This window comes from Sebastes umbrosus, chromosome 10 (genome assembly GCF_015220745.1).
Source record: "Sebastes umbrosus isolate fSebUmb1 chromosome 10, fSebUmb1.pri, whole genome shotgun sequence".
NCBI classification, from domain to species: Eukaryota; Metazoa; Chordata; class Actinopteri; order Perciformes; family Sebastidae; genus Sebastes; species Sebastes umbrosus.
In genome coordinates this window covers 6,628,474-6,648,688 of record NC_051278.1, presented here as the reverse complement: position 1 = coordinate 6,648,688, position 20,215 = coordinate 6,628,474, and the positions used below count along the sequence as shown (strand labels likewise).

The 20,215-nt window shown below is 42.1% G+C and overlaps 1 protein-coding gene across 1 annotated transcript in view; it reads left to right on the top strand.

The window, feature by feature from the left end:
* LOC119495385 (E3 ubiquitin-protein ligase pellino homolog 1) overlaps nt 1-20,215 on the top strand; it is a 43,523-nt gene that overhangs the window by 18,370 nt on the left and 4,938 nt on the right. Inside the window, exons 2-6 of the mRNA XM_037781781.1 lie at nt 7,550-7,870; nt 14,055-14,184; nt 15,149-15,250; nt 16,449-16,646; nt 17,065-17,253. Of these exons, the coding sequence (XP_037637709.1) occupies nt 7,716-7,870; nt 14,055-14,184; nt 15,149-15,250; nt 16,449-16,646; nt 17,065-17,253 (774 nt within the window). The 5' untranslated portion in view covers nt 7,550-7,715. The remainder of the gene's footprint in view (nt 1-7,549; nt 7,871-14,054; nt 14,185-15,148; nt 15,251-16,448; nt 16,647-17,064; nt 17,254-20,215) is intronic.

Below are 20,215 nucleotides of genomic sequence, written 5' to 3'. Positions count from 1 at the left end.
TAAGCTTTTTGAAGAAGACGTGTGATTGTGCTGCTCAGCATGGAACAGCTGGGGAGCTCAAAGCCTCGCGCTCGCAGGGAACATGAAGGGTGAGAAACGCCTAAAAGCCTCGGAGTGTTTGAGGATGTGGTTTAGAGCCAGTAATACCGGGACAATTAGCTATCTGATGACCTTCTTGATGAAGGGCCTCGACAAAGATCACAGCAGCCACAAGTAAGAAGATCAGATAATGGCTTTCTTCCCTTAGGTTTCTCCTTTTTGTACACACCCGTAACTGTCACCCACTTTCAGCCTACATTGTATTGATACATTGTTTTAGCCCAGCAGGCAGAATATCAGTCGCTCAGAGTGTCATAACAAAACACAGAAACAGTGAGTTTATAACTAGAGATGCACCGATCCGACTTTTTAAGTACCGATAGCGATACGTGGGCTTTGGGTATCGGCCGATACCGAGTACCGATCCGATACCGGTGTTTAATTGATAAACTGTATGCCTCACTGTGTGGATGTGGGATCAATCTTTTATGTGTAAGGCAACATCAGGTTTGACTTTAACATTGTTTTCTCAACTTTGTAAAACAAAATGAAACAAATTAATACAAATTTGTATTTTATTTATAAAATTTTTTATTTATTATTAAAGTAATAAATTGTACACCAGCAACTTGGTATTTTTTTTCAAAATTAACAGATTTTTTTATTTATTATTAAAATAATAAAAATCATACACTAGCAACTTGGTAAAAAATCTTCAAAATTAACAGAATTTTTATTTATTATTAGACTAATAAATCGTACACCTGCAACTTGGTAAGTGTAGTGTTTTACTATTATTATATACAATTTTACAATATTATGAAGTCCAGTTTGTTGTGTTTGCACGTAGCAGGCGTGCTTCATATTAAATGGCTCCAGAAAACAAGAAACATCGTCCTCTCTGAGTCTATGCCAGGCATCTGCTATTATTTATTGATCTGATGACCCACTTTACCAGGAGGGTATCATTACCACTTTCCAGTAATGAAGATGTGAGACTGTGTTGGAGGTCCTGGTTTTCTTTTCTACCCTGACCTGGTGCCTGGTGTGGGCTTCCTCTTTGTTTGGCCCTGTTTGCCACAGTTTTTTATCAGTTTATATTAAACGCTCTTAAATATTTGATGAATTTTTAAGCAAAAATGCCAAATATCCCCAGACTTTTCTTTGTCATATATGATAAAACTGGATATCTTTGGGTTAGACCATTGGTTGGACAAAACAAGCAAGTGGAATTCACCATCTTTATTTTTTATTTTACCTTTATTTAAAGTAAATTGAGAACCAATTTACATTTACAATGACGACCTGACCAAGAGGCAGCGTCAGAAGCAAGTCAATACAAGACATTAGAACACAAAAACAACTAGTGCAATAAAACAACATTAGACAAAAACATCACAATATATACGGTATATACAGCAATAGATATCTATCTGCTGTGTTCCAGTGAAGCAAATTCAAAAGCAGGTGCAGAAATCAGAAACTATAGCTTGTGGTCTTATGCTCTGGGAAATTGAAATTGGCATATTTCATTATTTTGATATCGGCCTTTGGACAGTTTGGGGCCGTCGGTGATCGTCTGTCCGTGTCGGAGGTTTTTCGGCCGTTTCAGCATGTTGGGAGAAACCACTCTGATTGGATGTTCAGATTAAGCGAATCAGTGCACGACGAGAAACAGAAGTGAGGGAAGCAGCCAACGAGTAAAGTCAAGAAGAAAAACACAGAGGGCTCTTCTCATTGTTCATCTTCATCTCATTTGATCATTCCAATACACAGATATTTTCACAGCGACATGGCCGGCTGGAATGAAGCTAAGTGGTGAGTGAGAGTAGTGGGAAAATGGTCGGCAAACGGCGCTTTGTTTCATGTACGTATCATAACAACAGCTTGTATATCCGCCGTCCTCGGTCTTCCTGTTTCCCTTTTTGAGTCACAGAAGGTATGTGCTAACTGGTTGGTTGTAGTCTTTGCGGTGTGTTCAAGTGCAACTGCTTGGCCGAGACAAAGGCTACGTGAGGCAACGCAACAGTTGGCCTTCATCAACGCTATTCTTTGATGTTGGCTTGGTGTGTCTGGGCCTTAAGCCTCAAGTCCTTAGCACCAGTGGTTCTTGGCTGGTTATGAATCAGGACCTACCTTTTAGATTTAGCAGATTAGTAAACCCCATTCAGTAATTCCCTCTATGAGTTCCTCTTTGTCCGTGACCCTATTAGAGGATCTTCTGACCCATTTTGGTGAAATGATCTACCAGCAAAGAAACGCTGCGTCTTGGTTGAGTTGTTTGTTTCCACAGAGCCTTGCGATCCTGAAAGTGTGTCACCCTTTTGACATACCACATCAAGCATTACACACCTTTTAACTCAACGTGAATGCAAATCTTGCGGAGAACTCTGTGAACTTTGTGTGTGACCCGATCGATTGATACCAGGTCTGTTTCCTTTGGCACACACATGTACGCTAAATAGGAGAGTTTGACATGCAACGCATAAAAAAGTGCAGCTGTTGCGCTGCTTCCGTGTTAACATGAAGACATATTTATGCGCGTTTGCTGCCTGTGTGCATGTACATCTGTTTTGGTCGTGCTCTGTTGGCAGCCAGTGGGAGTGGCAGGTGTCATTCGTGCCTCCTTGCAGTTAAGTTTTTACGATGGCTTTTGAAAGTGTGAGTTTGCTGTTCCTGCTGTCAGCAGCACGCTGTTACAATCCCTGACCTCAGCCCTGCAAAGTCAGTCTCACCGAGCTCCAGATCTATTGTTGTAGGACTGTGTGTCTCGGTAGCTAAGCAGCAGTTGGCATGCAGCCACACCGAGCTGTGTGTCATGCAGAGCTGCAGAGGCCGGGAGCTTAGTCACACACACACACACACACACACACACACACACACACACTTAAAAAATTATATACATACGCCCATGCATATAACACATGTGCTAGGAATGCCAGTTTAAACAAATACCTCAGCCATTTTAATGATCAATAATTTGAAATGCATGTATTTCCTCAAAGAAAGCCTTATTAAAACAGTTGACATGGTTATTTCTCGGCTTAAGTTTAGTAAGTAGAGTCTCAATTTGCGTACTTCTGTTCTTACTCTTACTATTTTGAGTGCATAAGTGCATTTACACTGAGAAGTATGGCAAAATGCAGTGCACTCTAAGTACCCGGATCATACTTGCCAACCTTGAGACCTCAAAAATAGGGAGGATTTCAAAAACAAAGTGGGAAGTGTGGGGGTCTTTCCATAGAAAAAATCTTTGTTTCCTACAGGAAGTTGGCTCGGGTCTTGAGCATGGATGTATGAAAGAGGTGTAGCATTTATTCACCACCAAAATAAACTGTACACACACTGCACTGCTACGTTCACAGCTACAATGCCACCGACAACCCCACACTCACCGCCACCACACATACGGTCTTCTGGACACTCGCTAACGTTACGCCTTCGCTGACAGACCGTATGTACACTGCAGCTGGCGCAACGCTGCATGCAACGCACTGATCTTGTCAGTTAATTATCGGTTAACGATGGTCAGTTATTGGTTAGAAAAAAATTCAAAATTAGCATCCCTAAAAGGAAGTAAATCTGTCACTCAAAGTTGTTCTTGCTCCTTCTGCATGCTCGGTGTTGTTTAGCGGAGCTTTGAATATAAAACAGACATCATTAGTACAATGGAAGTCCCCGTCTCTGATGTCAGAGTCTAACGTTCACCATACTTCTGTCTGCTTTATATACGATGCTGTACAGAATAATGTCCGAGAGTATGAGCATTATTTCCAGGGAGACTGGGCTTGGGAGAGTTGACGTCTTTGAGCCACACAGGAGAAAGCATGAACTGTGATTGAAGAATGAGAGAATGAGGGGGACTCTGGAGAGGCTGCTGCTGTTTTTGTTGAGTTCTTGATAACAGGAGAGTTTAGACAGGACGATAATACAGCGTGTGTTCAATAACAGGACCCACCGCACGCTATGCTTCTTTTGGTCCTCAGTGTCTGGATCCATAGGTATAAATCGATTCCTGGCAGCCAACAGCTCCCTCGACACTTACTGAGCGTGTGTGCACATGTGAGTGTGCAGAGAGGATTTTACATGTTAAGAGCATAGTGCTTTAGTATGCACTGACAATGCTGCATGTGTGTGTGTGAGGATGTGGGATTAACCCCTTCTGTCAGGGGAGCAGGTGGGGCTGAGGCTTACATCCAGTTTTGCAGTTCAGACACACCCATCTTCACCTCCCCCTCTTCTTCCTGCGCTCTCTTACATGTCCTCCATTTTGCTTTTGTTGCCTCCATCCAGAATAAAACATCCCTCCTCCTCCTCCTCCTCCTCCCCGACCTCAGAAAAGGCTGAGAAGATTTACCACCTGCTGAACTAAAAATGTCAACAAGAAGTGCTTAATTTAAATGTGTTGAACCCTGGTGTGAATTCTGTCTGTGCCACCCAGGCGCCAATGTGGAAGTACCTTAAATGTGCATTTTTTTTCTTTCTATTAGCCAGCAGGGGGCGACTCCTCTAGTTTAAAAAAAGAAGACTGATTGTATAGAAGTCTATGAGAAAATGAGCCTACTTCTCACTTGATTTATTACCTCAGTAAACATTGTAAACATGAGTTTATGGTCTCAATCGCTAGTTTCAAGTCTTCTTCAATACAGCATGATGTTCATTTAGTAAATGATGGTCCCATTTAGCGTCAGATAGACCATAAAGCAGGGGATGCTTTAGGGCGTGGCTACCTTGTGATTGACAGGTCGCTACCACGGCGTTGTCCGGTCTGGGAGTTGTCCCTTTGAACCCTTTCACAGTAGGCGTGGGAATCACCAGAGGCTCCACGATACGATATTATCACGATACTTAAGTCACAATACGATCATATTTGCGATATGCTGAGTATTGCGATAAGATATATTGTGATTTGTTACTTTTGTTCAACTGCAAATTATGCTGTTTGTCAACATCTGTTTTATCTTATAAGATACAGTTTTTACTCTGTCCATCTCAGAGTTTACATTCACATATCTTGAGGTCAGAAGTCAAGGGACCCCTTTTGAAAATGGTGTTAGTTTTTCCTCTGCAAAATTTAGCGTCAATTTGGAGCGTTATATAGCGTTCTTCCCAACAAGCTAACATGGCATGGTTGGTACCAGTTGATTCCTTAGGTTTTCTAGTTTTATATGAAACAGTATCTTCACTCTATAGCTTTAAAACTGAGCCCGCTACAAACTCTGAAGACAGAATAGCAGCCGGACTGTTAAGAGGTTGATAGTTTATATAATAAAAGGTTGATACTTGACGTCCGTTTTCAGTTCATGGAAGTTAGTTGTAACATTTTGGTCGTCTAAAAAGGTCTTATTCAGTGTTTGGTTGTACTTAGCTCCACCCTCTCGTGTCACTTCTGGTTCCAAAAACCAAGATGCCGAACTCGAGTCAAATCCGTAGTCCACAAACCGTTGGGTGACGTCACGGTGACTAATCACTTCTTATATACAGTCTACGGCGCCACCACTGTTTCACCTCCACCCTCTTCTCTCCCTCTTCACTGTGTGTGAAGAAGCTGATTATAAATTCACAGCTATACTGACGCTGTGGTGCGATGCACTAAAGATAGATCTATTAACACTTTTGGAGTGAGATATCGGGATGTGAGTTATAACTCAAAGTGTTACTTCTTCAAGTGTGAGGCAGTGAAACAGTCTGGATGATTGTAAGGATGCATCATGAGCAGGTAGGACAATAACCCTTTAAAACAGGCCAGTTAGAAGATATCTGATACATGTTTGGTAGTACTGACAGTCTGACATTGTGTCTGAAGTATTCACTTGGAAGGCCTCTGTATGAACTTCTCCCACTCGGTGTAATGGGACTGTATCTTCAGTGTTTAGGATTAAAGCCGCCCATCCCCGCTCATCATCAAAACACTTTGCTTCCTATGCTTTATTCATGTGTGGCTTTGCAAGGCACTCTGGGAATTGTAGGAGAAATATTCTGCCTCCATATGAGGAGCACTGCCTGGAAGTGAAGTGATGTTATTATTTCTGTTCTGCTCTTGTTTTGAAAGATTGCTTAGCATTCAGCTTTTTTTGTCAAGAGAATGGAGGAAGCAAGAAAGGTCATGAGTTTAACTTGAACCAGTGATCTCCTTATCTCGTTGTAACAGGAAGTCCATCCTTTCCTTTCTCTCATCAGGTACAGCAGCCATATTCACAATGTTAAAGCATTTATAGGTCTATTTTTTTATTCTTTTAATTTAACTTTTATTTTCCAGGATAGTCCCATTTTAGATTTAAAATCTCTCCAGAGGGAGTCCTGGCCAAGACGGCAGCATAAAAGTAAAAGCACAAATAAGACTTGAAAACAAAACAGCAAAAAGTTAAAAACATGAAGTGATTTATTTCACATAAAAGAGAAAAGTAACTGACTTGAAACAAACAGCAAATTGTATCAGCTGATGAATTAGGAGTGTCGTTCAGTAACAGGACATTTGACCACGGAGATGAGAGTGACGGCTGGCTTGACCGCACGTTACCGCGATACGATAACGTTCCCTTTCCATGACAGAGTTAGCATGCAGCTTTAGCCGTGATGTGTAGCTACTTTACTGGATGTGTAGTGTTTGCCACTTTGGATTTAACATGTGAGGGTGCAGGTTGTATACACGCAGACTATATACATATTTGAATCGATTTTTTTCCCCCACCCCTATTAACAGATATAAATTAGTTTTTCTCTGCGTAAGGAATTGGACGTGTGGCATGAGTGTGTGTGAAAAGTCTCATGGTCAATGCGTGAGACTGCATTCATGCCTTCTTTTCTCACACATGCTCTCTTTCTCTGCTCCTCGCCGTGATTTCCTGTTTATTCAGAAAGCTGTGTGTGTGTTTTGACTCATTCTCTGAAGTCAGCATTTACCGACACCCACCTCACTCAGCATGAAGAATAAGCCACATGCTCCACTGTACTCCCCGACCTTAGTCATGTCCCCGATGCTCTGATGAAGGCCTTTTGATTTGAAACTTTGCAATACAATCTTTGGAGGTGTGAAGTGTGTGTGTGGGGGGTGTATTTTACATTTGTACTTACTGAGCAATTTTAGCCATTTATAGTGACTCTAAAACTAGGCTGTGTGAGCCTTCAAGTGTTTTCCTCGTTTTCCTAGTTTCATATGATGCCAGTATCTTCACTCTAGCTTTAAAACCTCCCGCTATAACCTCCGAAAGATCGATTGCGTTAATGAAATTAATGGCATTAAAACAAATTTGTGTTATCCCATTTTTTACTTTGACAACCCTGATCAAAAGATGCGTACCGCTAGGACTAAAACTGGGATATTTACACACAGGAGCTAGAAATTGCTCAAAAAGCGAGTGGGATCTTTGTTGTCATGAGTAATCGTGAGCGCCATCCACATGCATGAACTCAAATTTTAAGATAGAAATTGCATTTGGATGCTGCTTCTTCCACTAACTTGAGTAAACCCTCTAATCATTGTGTTGATCCTCTCTTTGTCACTCTGCAGGGCAGGGCGAGTGGTGCTGCGAGAGACGGACGCATGAAGCATGAGAGGGTGGAGCTGAGGCTTAGCTGACCCTTCCCCTTCCTTCTCCTCCTTTCCCCCCCGTGCTCCATTCAATCAGCACCTCCTCCTCCTCCCTTCCCCTCCCTTCCCCTCCTTTCCCCTTCCTATGTCCCTCACTCTGTGGGAGCTCGCCCATCTCGCCTCCCCTCCTACTCCAAACCTCAATCAGCCGTGCCCAATGTACTCCCCGGAGCAGGAAAACATCTCCACCACCGCCTCCACCAAAGTGCCAGTGAAGTATGGAGAGCTCATTGTGCTGGGGTAAGCAACAAGAAATTACATCTTAACACCCAGTAGACACCTGTTAATGCATCCTAATGTCCTATCCAAAATGTGCGAATCACACAAAGGACGCAGTACACACTCCTTGCTGGTTTCACTGTATCAGACTGATTGACAGTGGAGGTAACACATGAAGAAGTGAAGCAATGAATGTGCTTACTGTGCTCAATTTCTGATCTAAAAATATTCAAAGAATTGGCTTTGTGGTAGGAAATGGATTTATTTGTTTGACCTCAAGTTTACACACAATGTGTTTTGGTAAGAAATATTAAATGCAAGCATAATTTATGTTTATAAGAAAACAAAGCTCCTTTAAGGCACAGTAAAGCCTAAATTACAGCGGTACAGATGCACAGTCAGAACACTAATTAAAGAGATAATCATAACTTAAGAACAATGGAAATAATGGTGGCAGAGAGAAAAAGACTTGAGCTGTTGCGGTGGTGAAAGACAGAGTGTCCTGTGGGAATATACAGTCAGGATTTAGACGCACGTTGATTGGTCAATAAACTTGCTGATATTTTTCTAACAAGCTCAGCAGATGACGCCTCCTGAATGATTCAGTTGATGTGAACAAATGCGGCGATAAAACGGAAATGCCTCTCCAGAAAACCACATAAACAATTGTGATATTTTTGTCCGGTTGCTCAGGGCCATGCACAGATAGGGTTGTTGAAGAGTTAGAATTTAATGTTTTTGGAGATTAACCCTTGAAATAATTACAAGATGAGATCAATTTTGGCTGAATGAGCAGCACCGGATACTCATCGTTAACGCCGTGTTAAAATCTCCTCCTCCAGAGATTTGTTTTGACTCAAGTCCACATGCTCAGCTGTAGGAAAAACCTTCCACCGCACCCTGCATCAGCGTGGAAGACATATAAGTGTCCACACACACACTTTCTCCAATAACAACTGACAGTGAAGGACTTCCTTTATCTGTCTGTCTCCTGTTTATTCCCCAAAGGGCTATTCCACTCCACTCCCCGTCCCTGCCCACTCCACAGAGGAATGCAGATGTCGGAAAGACTCCTTACATACACATAAACACACACACACACACTTTCTAGTGCACGTACAACACACACATTTTTCATGTCTCTCGCACACAGTTGGTCTCACAGCTGACTCACAGCTTGTTGTTCTGGGTTGTGCTGCTGAAGCGGTGTATTGTCAGGGAGATGACCGTGGAAATTTTCCCTAGTGGAAAAACGCAGCGCGGAGCAGTAAACGCAGCTCCATGCCTTTACAAGGGAGAACCCCTGTTTTCCGTTATGCTCTGCTTTTTCCGCTCCTAATTTTTTTATTCTAGGCCAGGCCACGCTTTTTAAAAGGTCAACAGGGGCACTTGTAGCTGTTTGACATGAGTAGTCACACACTGCGCTGCAAGCAAAGCTGGAAATGTTGTTGTACTTCCTACTCCTACTGTGCGAGTAGATCGTTTGAGATGTAAAGCCAACGTATGTATGTTATGTCGTGGAACAAAACATTAAAATCTCTTCAGCTTGTTTTAACCACAGACCTTATTTTAGGCATCTAACTAAAAGCCCTCTCAAAAAAAAAACTTCCAGACGAGGGAAGCGGAAGTGCTTAAATGCAAACTCATTTCTGGGTTTTAGGACTCATTCCTGCACTCTACCGTGGTAAATTACTTGCTTTCATAACTGTGCAAATTAAACGGCTCAGCTGTGGTGAACTCCACCCATCTGGCTCTCCCAGCAGGCTGAAACAAGTGCAGGGATTTAATTGAGCCTCCCGTGTGACCAAGAACAGGCTCGCAAATGCAAATGCTAATGGAGAACCCCATCAACACATAGCGCAGTGTTGTGTCTGGCCTCGTCGCTAACCCCATACCAACATTACCATGTTTGAAGCCCGGTGATGCTAATGGCCTAATCCGGAGGAATGCTGCAGTGTCTCTGGGGACAGTCTGTTTACAGGCGGGCGTACTGGACATCCATGTGGCTTTTCACTGATACACTGCAGTCCCTCCAAATCCATCTCTGTCTGTCTGTATACTATACAGTTCGTGTGTGATTCTGTATCAACACAGTAATGCATTTTTCATGTATGCCTTGGACCTCAAGTGCATTGGCCGATCATGCTTTACATGTTGCATCGGCAGAATATTGTTCATTTCTAAGGGGCCGTATACATGCCGCGTCTAAAACACGTGGAAAATGTTTAAAACAACTGTTTAACAGAAAGGAAGAAGCAAGTAAAATAGTCCGTGGGACAGATGTGAAGCTCTGGGTAGCCCTGCACTAAACCACTCCTCCATATATTTACCGTAGACTGATATTTATGGAAGAAAGAAAATATATCTGCCGAATGTGATTGGTTGTTCCTCGTCACATGACATGCGCTGCAGCGCTCCAAAAGTTGAAGTATTTTTATGGTCGTGTCCAGAAGGTAACCGGAAAATTGCGAAATCTGATCTGAGATCTGCAAAAACTTGCAAAAACTCTTGCAATATTCGCTGCCCGACGACCTATCCTAACCTTAACTATTCGAGATCAATGCCTAATTAACTATTCAAGGTCAATGCCTAAACTTACCTATTAGAGATCAATGTCTAACCTTAACCATCTCGCGAGATTTTTCCAAATTTGCGGGTTACCTTCAAGACACTTCCTATTTTTATCTCGGGGCGCAGCTATCGCGCCTCGAAAAGTAGGTGCTTGGGAACGCTTGCACACCGTGACGTCGTCGCTCTCCCATTTGAGTGTATTCTGCACGTCTATATTGACAACAACGGATTTGAGCGTGCAGAAGACGTGGCATGTGTAAGACGGATATATATTCACATGTGGAGATGGAGCTCACTGAAAGAAATATTCTCTCCCTCCCACACCATGTATTTAGTTTGGCACTAAGACAAATTTCAACATCTATCTTCTCATTTACTATCTGTTTTGTAACTTTGATGTTTCTATACACTGTTGGTTTAAAAAAAATAAACTTGTACGTCTGTGCCTTTAGTGTAATAACCTTTGTAATGTTAACACATGTAAACAGAGACGCAGAGAGGGACTCAGCCATAGGCAGTAATTACTCACGACCTGTCTTTATGTTTTTATAGGTTTACTGTGTAAGTGGTAGCTTGTTGCTGCACACTGAGCTCTAGTTTACTGCTGTTTGGAGGGAACACATGCACACATGAAGAATATCGTATGTGTCTGCACACACAGACTAATTTTTTCCTAACTCTGGTCCTTCCCGCCTCGCTGTAGGAACAACCTGTATACACACATTAACACACACTAACTTGTAGTTGGCCATTGTTTTGAGAGTATTTGGATACATGTAAGTACACTCACACATTACTGCTACCCATGGCAACCCTGGGTTTGAACTGCCAGCAACACTTTGAGCTCTCTCCAGCAGACTGCCCTGCCCTCTCTCTCTCCGGATACGGGCTAAACTTCACCATGGTTACGCTCTTGCCATGGTTACTCTTCCCAAACGTTGGCTCTGTTCTCTCACCATGGTTACTCATAAACCCTCACAACGTTGTTTGATCCCAGCAGATCTGCTCTCTCAGAGAAACATTTAGCCGTAGGCTGGGCATCCTTACAACCTGTCTGTGCCGTCTGCACTGGATTCAATGGGTGGTTTCATTTCAAGAGTCTTGATTGGTCGAAGACACGTTCCAGCTGTGCTGACGTCCTATACAGCATGGCTTGTCACAGCGTTTTCTTTTGTTCTTGCTTATTCATGTTTACCTACTTTAAAGTTACTTTGAGGAACGTTTAACTGGTTATGAAACCGTCTCAATGTGATGCTGATGCCTCTATATGACCTACATAAGTAAATGAGACCATCAGTGCGAACATTGGCTATTTCTATATAGTTATTCTGAATGCTTGTCATTGGTGCCACCGGGTTGGATTCTGCACAACATCAGACAAAACCATGCAGGTTCACAGAAACTTCTTTAGCTCAGACTCCAGCGACAGATCCGGCTTCATTTGCAGTCATGGTTTAAGATGATGAACCCTTGAAATCTGTATGTGCTTAACCTGCGACTGTGACTATTTCTTAGGAGTAGGCTACTATTTTGACCTTGCCGCTGTGTTTTCCAGTATTTGTTAAGTTTACCACTGGCTTCCTGTTTTCATGGAAATGTTCTGAAAAGTTCTTAAACGTCGGTTTTAAAAAGTGCTGGGTAATGATACATGCTCTGGAAGTCAAGAAATATTGTTCTTTTCTGTTCTCTTACATGATAACAACAGTTAGAATTACTGGCTTTAGAAAAAAGAAATAAAAGCAAATGAAAGATAACAAACAGGTGAAAACTGCTAAATTTGTGGCAAAGCAAAAAGCTGCAGGAAGCAATTTAATCTTTGTGTATTTCTTGAGTTATCACTTTGCATTTCTTGCAGTAAAGTAAAGCTACAGTGAAGCCGGAGGAGTCCATAACTTCTGTGGCTTCTGGATGTCATAACAATGTTAAAGTGGCGAGCGGTGTTTATGCATGTGGTGATGTTTATAAAGCTGTGGTTCTGTTCTGAATATCACTGCACACTGGTAATGGCTTATTATCTGAAACACGTGTGTGCAATAAAGAATAAAACCTTGTGTAACCTGGGTGTGCTCGCTGTTTGACAGCAACCAATGTGTTTCACAGCAACTGATGTGTTTCACATTTATACCTAGCAACCCAAAGTACAGGTGCGGTGCTTAAATCACTGGCTGCTTCAGCAAACTTTTATTTCATCGCTTTGACCTAGCCACTAATTTTGCTTTTGTCAATCGCTTAATATTGTTGTTGTCAATGAGTACAATGTTAAACGAGATATCTTGATTTTTAAGAATGACACTTTTTTAGGAGGGATGAACCGCTTTTCTACTGTAATGCATCCGCTGCAGACGGGTCAGTTTGAAGGGTAACTTTGGTATTTTTTAACCTGGACCCTATTTTTCCATGTTTTTGTGTCTAAGTGACAATTTTTGAAATTGGTCCAGTATGGAGGGATAATGCTGAAGATGGCAGCCGCAAAACCAGCTGTGAGGGCAAGTGAGCAGCGTCAGTATAACATTACGTTCACTAAAAGTGCTTGTTTTTGTCACTGACTGGCTCAGATTATTTTTATAAGTGTCCCTACAGAGAAATAAAACGTTTTTCTTACCTTTCTCTTGATTCGGCCTGTTTGTTATTGTGTCCAAGTCCCGCTCAAGGAGAAGTCTCGTTGTGAAACCTGAATATCCGTTTACTCTGGCTCAAATAAATAATTCAAAGACCTCCTCCACATTGTGGAAATCATCTAAATATCCAGCCATGACATTGAAAATCTTTTAGATAACACTGAGCTACGCTTTCTGTACTCCAACAACAAACACTTGTGTTTACACCATGGATGTATTCCACTATTCGTTGTCTTCCAGTAACATGTCACCTCGCCAGATTTCAGAACGAAACTTCTCCTTCAGCGAGACTCTTTCCATAATGTCAGACATAATAACAATCAGAGGCTGTCCCGGCAAAAACAAGCTCTTTTAGTGGACGTGAATGACGGTGCCAGCTTGCCCCAATAGCACCACATTGCAGCTTGTTGAGCAGCTGCTGTCTACAGCGCTCTCCCTCAATGCTGGACCAATTTCAGACATTGTTGTTCCTATTAGTCAGTTAAACACAAAAACATGGGAAAATAAGGTCCAGGTTGCAAAATACCAAAGTTACCCTTTAAGTCAGAAACAAACTGTTAATATACAGAAAAGTAACGAATGTTTTCTGGATGTTTTCTAGGATATTTAGGAACACACTCACTCACTCAGACACACTCGCAGAGACACAACAGCTCAGTCACGGTGCTGTCGGGAGTCACAGAGACTCCTTTCTGTTAGAGGGAACGCCTCTGTTTATTCTCCTTTTCCTCAGCCATGCATCAGGCTAAAGGAGTCTCTTTGTGTGTTTATTTTCTCAGCCTTTCAGGGGGTTTGTTTGGAGGGCTTTGTTGTTTATGGGGACATGATGTGCTTTTGTTAAAAAGCATGTATGAAAAGTCTAGGCTGCAGTTTGTGTGTGTGCATATAGTCTTAGGGGCATGGAGGGAGTGCACCAAAATGTCTCAAGCATTTTCCACAATTTTTTCAGTGTGTTATACGACTGCTCAGACAATAATGCCCTATTGTTTTGTGTGTTTATGTTTGTGTGTGTGCAGGTACAATGGCTCTCTGCCCAACGGGGACCGAGGCCGACGCAAGAGCCGTTTTGCACTTTGTAAGAGACCGAAGTCAAACGGGGTGAAACCCAGCACAGTTCACATCGCCTGCTCTCCACAGGCAGCCAAGGTGAAACACACACACACACACGCACATATACACACACGCACATACACACACACGCACATACACACACACATACACACACACACACACACACACACACACACACACACACACACACACACACTACAGTATCATGTAGTCCTCCCAGGGATCACAAAACTGCAGTCATCGAAACCCTACACATCAGCAGTTTCAGTCCTTTCCCTTACATGGTGATTTTGGTTTTAAGTGAGTTTCCTGGCTGGAAACATATTACAAACAAATAGAGCGATATGCATGAGTCCGAAAAATAGTATTCTTTTCTCCTTTTGTTAAAAAAAGGATTGTCTTTGTAGGCAGCATGATTTTATTTGTCTGACAACATCGAATCAAACACACCCAGTTCAGTGGGTTTGGCCCGCAGCGCTGCTCCACCAAAGGCTTTATTGAAACTCTGTTTCTGCTTTTTGTTCTGTGATATTAAAGCACCACACACACACACACACACACACACACACACACACACACACACACACACATGCAAACACCACCAACAAGACAGGAAAAGGTTCCCTGAGTAAGCAGAAAAAAGGAAATTGAGCAAGTAAAAGGCTCTGTCGGAGTTAAAAAAAGGTTTTTGAAGTATAGTTTTTTACGCAGCGTTTGACTGAAGGGAAACAAATGTGAACGGTCCAGTCGAAGGTAACTGAACGTTTTCTGACAAAGTCCTGGGAAGCACACTTCCTGTTGCCTGTTGCACCCATAGACTGTCTATAAGAAGTGGACGTAGTCACTGTGACGTCACCTAGTGGTTTATGGACTGCCTTTTTGAAGCCTTGAGTTTGGCATTTTGGCCGTCGGCATCTTGTTTTTTTTGCAACCAGAAGTGACAAAGGTTCAATCCTCGTGTCCATTTTATATGAAGGGCCTGATTTGAGAGTTTAACTTTTGTCTCTTCATCTTCTCTGTGTCCTTTGTGTGCCATCAGGCCATAAGCAACAAAGACCAGCACAGCATCTCTTACACTCTGTCTCGAGCCCAGACGGTGGTGGTGGAGTACACCCAAGACAGCAATACAGACATGTTCCAGGTAACGAGCCTCAGCTGTCACAACCTTATTATTTTTTCCACCTCACGTCATTTTTCTTGTACCATCGCGATGATTTAATCCCGTCTTGGATTTCTCCAAGTGGAATCATCTTGTAATCAGACAAGGAAGGATTTGCGTCCATCTCTGAGTCACAACTACATCAACACACAGACGTGATACACATATTTTACATTCAGTACTTCCTTTTCTGCAATGTCCATCGGGAATAAACTAGGGATGCACCGATCCAGCTTTTTCAGTCCCAATACCGATAGCGATACCGAATACCGATCCAATACCAGTGTTCAATTAATAAGCTGTATGCCTCACTGTGTGGGAGTGACTGGGATCGTTCTTTTATGTGTAAGGCAACATCAGGCTGGACTTAAACTTTCCTTTTCTTTGTAAAACTAAATGAAAAATACATAGATATATATTTACTGAATTGTTATTTATTATGAAAATAATAAATCATACACCAGCAAGTTGGTAAAGAAATCTTCGAAATTAACAGAAATTACAATTCAAGTGTAAACCTTTTTAATGCAGCAACAAAATGGTCAAAACTTCAACAGGAATTAAAATGTCAGTATATAATGTAGGGTTGAAACTAAAGATTATTGTCATTGCGATATTATTATTGTCTCGATTAATCGTCTGGTCTATAAAATATCAGAAAATAGTGAAAAATGTCCAATTTTCTTAAAGTGATGTCTTTAAATATGTTGTTTTGTGAGTCAGAAACCCAAAGATATTCAGTTTAATATGACATATCTCCATATTTAAGAGGCTGAAAACAGCATTTTCTGACATTTTTGCACGGAAAGTCACTTTGATTAATCGATTATCAAAATAGTTGAATAGATCCGCACCATTGTCACCGATATCCGATCCAGCTATTTGAGTCAGTATCGGCTCAATATCCAATATTGTTATCCGTGCATCCCTAGAGTAAAAATCTATGAATCCTCTTAGAACTCATAGGGAAAAAAATGCTTCTTATAACTGCAGAACTTGCCTGAGAATCAACCCGAATCCAGTGATAGTTGTAGGTACATTCATGGATGAACTGCCAACAGGAACTTCTAATAGCTAATTCTGCATACTTTTAATGGTGCAAAATGTAAACAAATATGTAGCTATGTCAACATATCTGCATTGAAACGTGTCAGAACACATCTCCTCCTCTCTTCACCAGATCGGTCGATCGACAGAGAGTCCCATAGACTTCGTAGTGACGGACACGGTGGCGGGCAGCCAGAGTAACGCAGACACCCAGTCGGTCCAGAGCACCATCTCCCGCTTCGCCTGCCGCATCATGTGCCAGCGCACGCCGCCTTACACAGCACGCATCTACGCCGCGGGCTTCGACTCCTCCAAGAACATCTTCCTAGGGGTGAGCTGTGTGGCGAGTTTGAGAGAGTAAAAGGGAGAGAGATGAAGGGAGAAAGCACCTTGTGGCAGAAATAAGAGAGGAAAGAGTCATTCAGCTTGTGATCTGGTAATAATGAAAAAATATAACTCTCTGTGAAAAAGCTTTAACCTTTTTTGACATAGACATTCAGTTTTCAGTGTGTACAACAATCTTCCACCACTCCCTCTCCACCCTATATTGTGCTTTGCTTCCTTTTGAGTTCAGATGTTTGGTGTTGAGTGCTGAGAGAGTTGGCCAAGTCCTGATATAAATAAGAATATACGAATGACAACTTCTGAACGTTAAACAATAAGATATAGGTATTACACGTGTTTGATTCTGCATAATGAACATTATGAGTTGTCCCTGTCCTGATGTCCCATGTCTTGGTGTTCCTCAGGAGAAGGCTGCTAAGTGGAAGACGTGTGACGGTCAAATGGACGGGCTGACAACCAACGGCGTGCTGGTGATGCACCCTCGAAGCGGCTTCATCCAAGACTCCAAACCAGGCGTCTGGAGGGAGATCTCAGTCTGCGGCAACGTCTTCACCCTGCGGGAGACCCGCTCGGCGCAGCAGCGGGGAAAGATGGTGAGAAAAGATGCAAAGCACCACATTCACCGAACATGAGTTTTCTAAAGTTCGTCTTTTTTAGGAGACGACATGATGATGATGATGATGACCTCTCTAATCACACTGAAAAAGAGGCAGGAGAGCAGCTGACAGCCTGCAATAACTGATTTTCTGTCCACTTGGGTGCAGCAGAAACAAGTTGTAAACACAACATTGACATATCATAACTTTTTGGAAGTCTTTGTGTCCACCCGGTCTCTACCAACTTTTGAGGGAAATATCTGTCTCTTTCACTGCTAACTGCTGCTCTATGTTCACCAGCTAGTTGATAACTGTGTCTGCTTGCTGTTTGGTGCTGAGCAGGTAGTATACAGTGGGGTTTTTACAGCGTTTCCTCTGAAAACAGCTGCCGAAAACATCCTTTTGAAAGCAGTGAGAGTGAACCAAAACATCAAAGTTGTGTGCTGAATAATGAGAAACAATGAAACGCGCTATAAATCTCTGTAAAGCCGAGAGGAGCTGCAGAATCAGGTGATAACAATGAGAAACCCCCTTTCCTATTGTTATCATAAAAATAATATTGATTAGAGACGTGTTAAAATGAACAAAAGAATGAACAAAACAAAGACAAAAAAATGTGATCAAGTGACTGCGTTTTCTACAAAAAAGATTCTTTCTTTCTTTCTTTCTTTCTGTCTGTTTTTCTTTGTCTTTCTTTTGGTCTGTTTGTTTGTCTGTCTGTCTTTCTGTTCTTCTTTCTTTCTTTATCTTTCTTTCTTTCTGTCTTTCTGTTCTTTCTGTTTTTCTTTGTCTTTCTTTTAGTCTCTTTGTTTGTCTGTCTGTCTTTCTTTCAATCTTTTTGTCTTTCTGTTCTTTTTGTATGTCTTTTTGTCTTTCTTTCTTTCTTTCTTTCTTTCTGTCTTTCTGTCTTTCTGTATTTCTGTCTCTCCCTCCGTCTCTCTCTCACTCTCGTAGCAGCTCTGTCACTCAGGCAGCGGGAGGTCAGTCAGAGCTTAACACCGCCAGGTTATCGGGATGCCATCCCCACGGCAACAGGTCCGGCTGTCAAAGCTGTGTAACAGGACCTTGTAAGGGGATCCTCCCGCTGACGTCGGAGCCTCTCAGCCAATCATAACGCTCCTGCCGCCTTGTCGGCGTGGCCACTTGTGGCATTTCTCTGATTGGATTTAGTTTGTTGGTTGTGTGTTTGATTGCTGTAGGGTTTTCTTTTTTCTCCCCTCCATCTCGCCACCCACAACATTCACATCATCAACCACACAGTCAGCAGTTCTAACATTAATCCTTCTCTTTATCTTGGGTCCCACCTGTTTTCAAGTCTCTCCAGCGCAGCACAAATTAACAGCTCTCTTATCTCCTCCTGCCCTTTACCATCCGGAGAGTTAACTGTGTGGGCATTATCCACCACTACAGAAACCACTCATTATTTCACACTTCATTGACAATTCAGATAGTCGGCTGTGGGAAAGCACCTATTTTCATTATGTACGGTGACCGAGCATGATGGGGTTTAATCGTCATGCTGAATGCACACACAGCAGTGGAGACCGCTCAGGGGAGTCTTGTGTCTTGTGATGCTGTCACAGAGACATGTTTTTCATACGTTTTGAAGGATTATGTTACTATTATGCAGAGAAAAGACAAACTAGAATCAAAATGTAAACTGGAAACTACATCTCTGCTCTGTATATCAAATGTCCTGAGTTCTCCTGCTTCATTTGAGTCTATGCGGAGGTAGAAGGAGGTCATCGTTTTTATTGTTGTAGTCAGAGTAACATGACGTCATATCCGTATCCGTCAACCAAAACAAACAGCGGAGGGTCCGCGTGGATACGACCTGCACCCTCACATGTTAAATCCAACGTGGTAAAAACACTACACATACAGTAAAGTATGGAAACACTTTGGGTTTCACACATTGCCATTAAAAGCAAAGCTGCATGCTAACTCAGTCATGGACAGGAAACGTTATTGTATCGTAACGAACAGTCCACCCAGCCGTCACTCTCATCTCCGTGGTCTTCTTTTATCTTCTAATAATAAAAAAGTACTAGCAATACATTAAATAAACACACTGACACTAAAAAAAGGCTGACTAACTGTGATTTCAGTTTGACTTTGACAAAAGAGAGGCGAAGTCCCGCCCCGTCCAGTGTCCCCATGGAACCTTATTTTAGAGAAAATATGAACGAGAGACAAATAATTTTTTGATACCGTTTGAATTGTGCCATGAATCACACATCTGACATTTGTCATTTTATAAGATAATTTTGCAAGTCAAGAAAGGCGTGGTTTGTCGTAGTATCATTTAGTTTTATGTGAAACCGCTCAGTGAACTACATCTCTCGTCTCGCATTATATACGTCACCAACACACAAAGATGAAACGTTATCTGACCTAATGTGTTTTATCCAGCGACTCCTAGTCTTTTTATCCTAATGTCTTTTATCCGGGAAGCAAAAGAATGATCAGACCCGTTGTTGGGGTGAGTACATCCCAGTAGGAAACACACCGGCATCGTAGCTTCAGCGAGAGAGACGTCACTACTACAACTTTTGGGTGTGTCGTCTTTCGTATTTTCACAGTCTGAACAAACTGTGACTTCATATGTGTGATTCATGGCGCAATTCAAACAATTCTAAATAATGTCTTTCACAGTTCACTACCGTACATATTTTTTTTCAGAATTAAGGTCCAAGGTGTTCCACCGGAGTGGGAGGGACTTCTCCTCTCTATGTACAGTAATTTTAGACAAAGCTCCATCAGCTCGTGTATTACACCCCTCCTCTCACAGCTCTCTAAATGGGATAACTGTCCTGCGTTAGCGAAGGTTAACAGCTGAAGGACTTTCTGATTGAATGGAGGGAAAGAAAGTTGACTCAGCAAGTTTGCCAAAAAGCTATCTGGGCTACATTGTGTGTGTATGTGTGTTAATAGGTACTGGTAGTGTGCTGTTGAATGA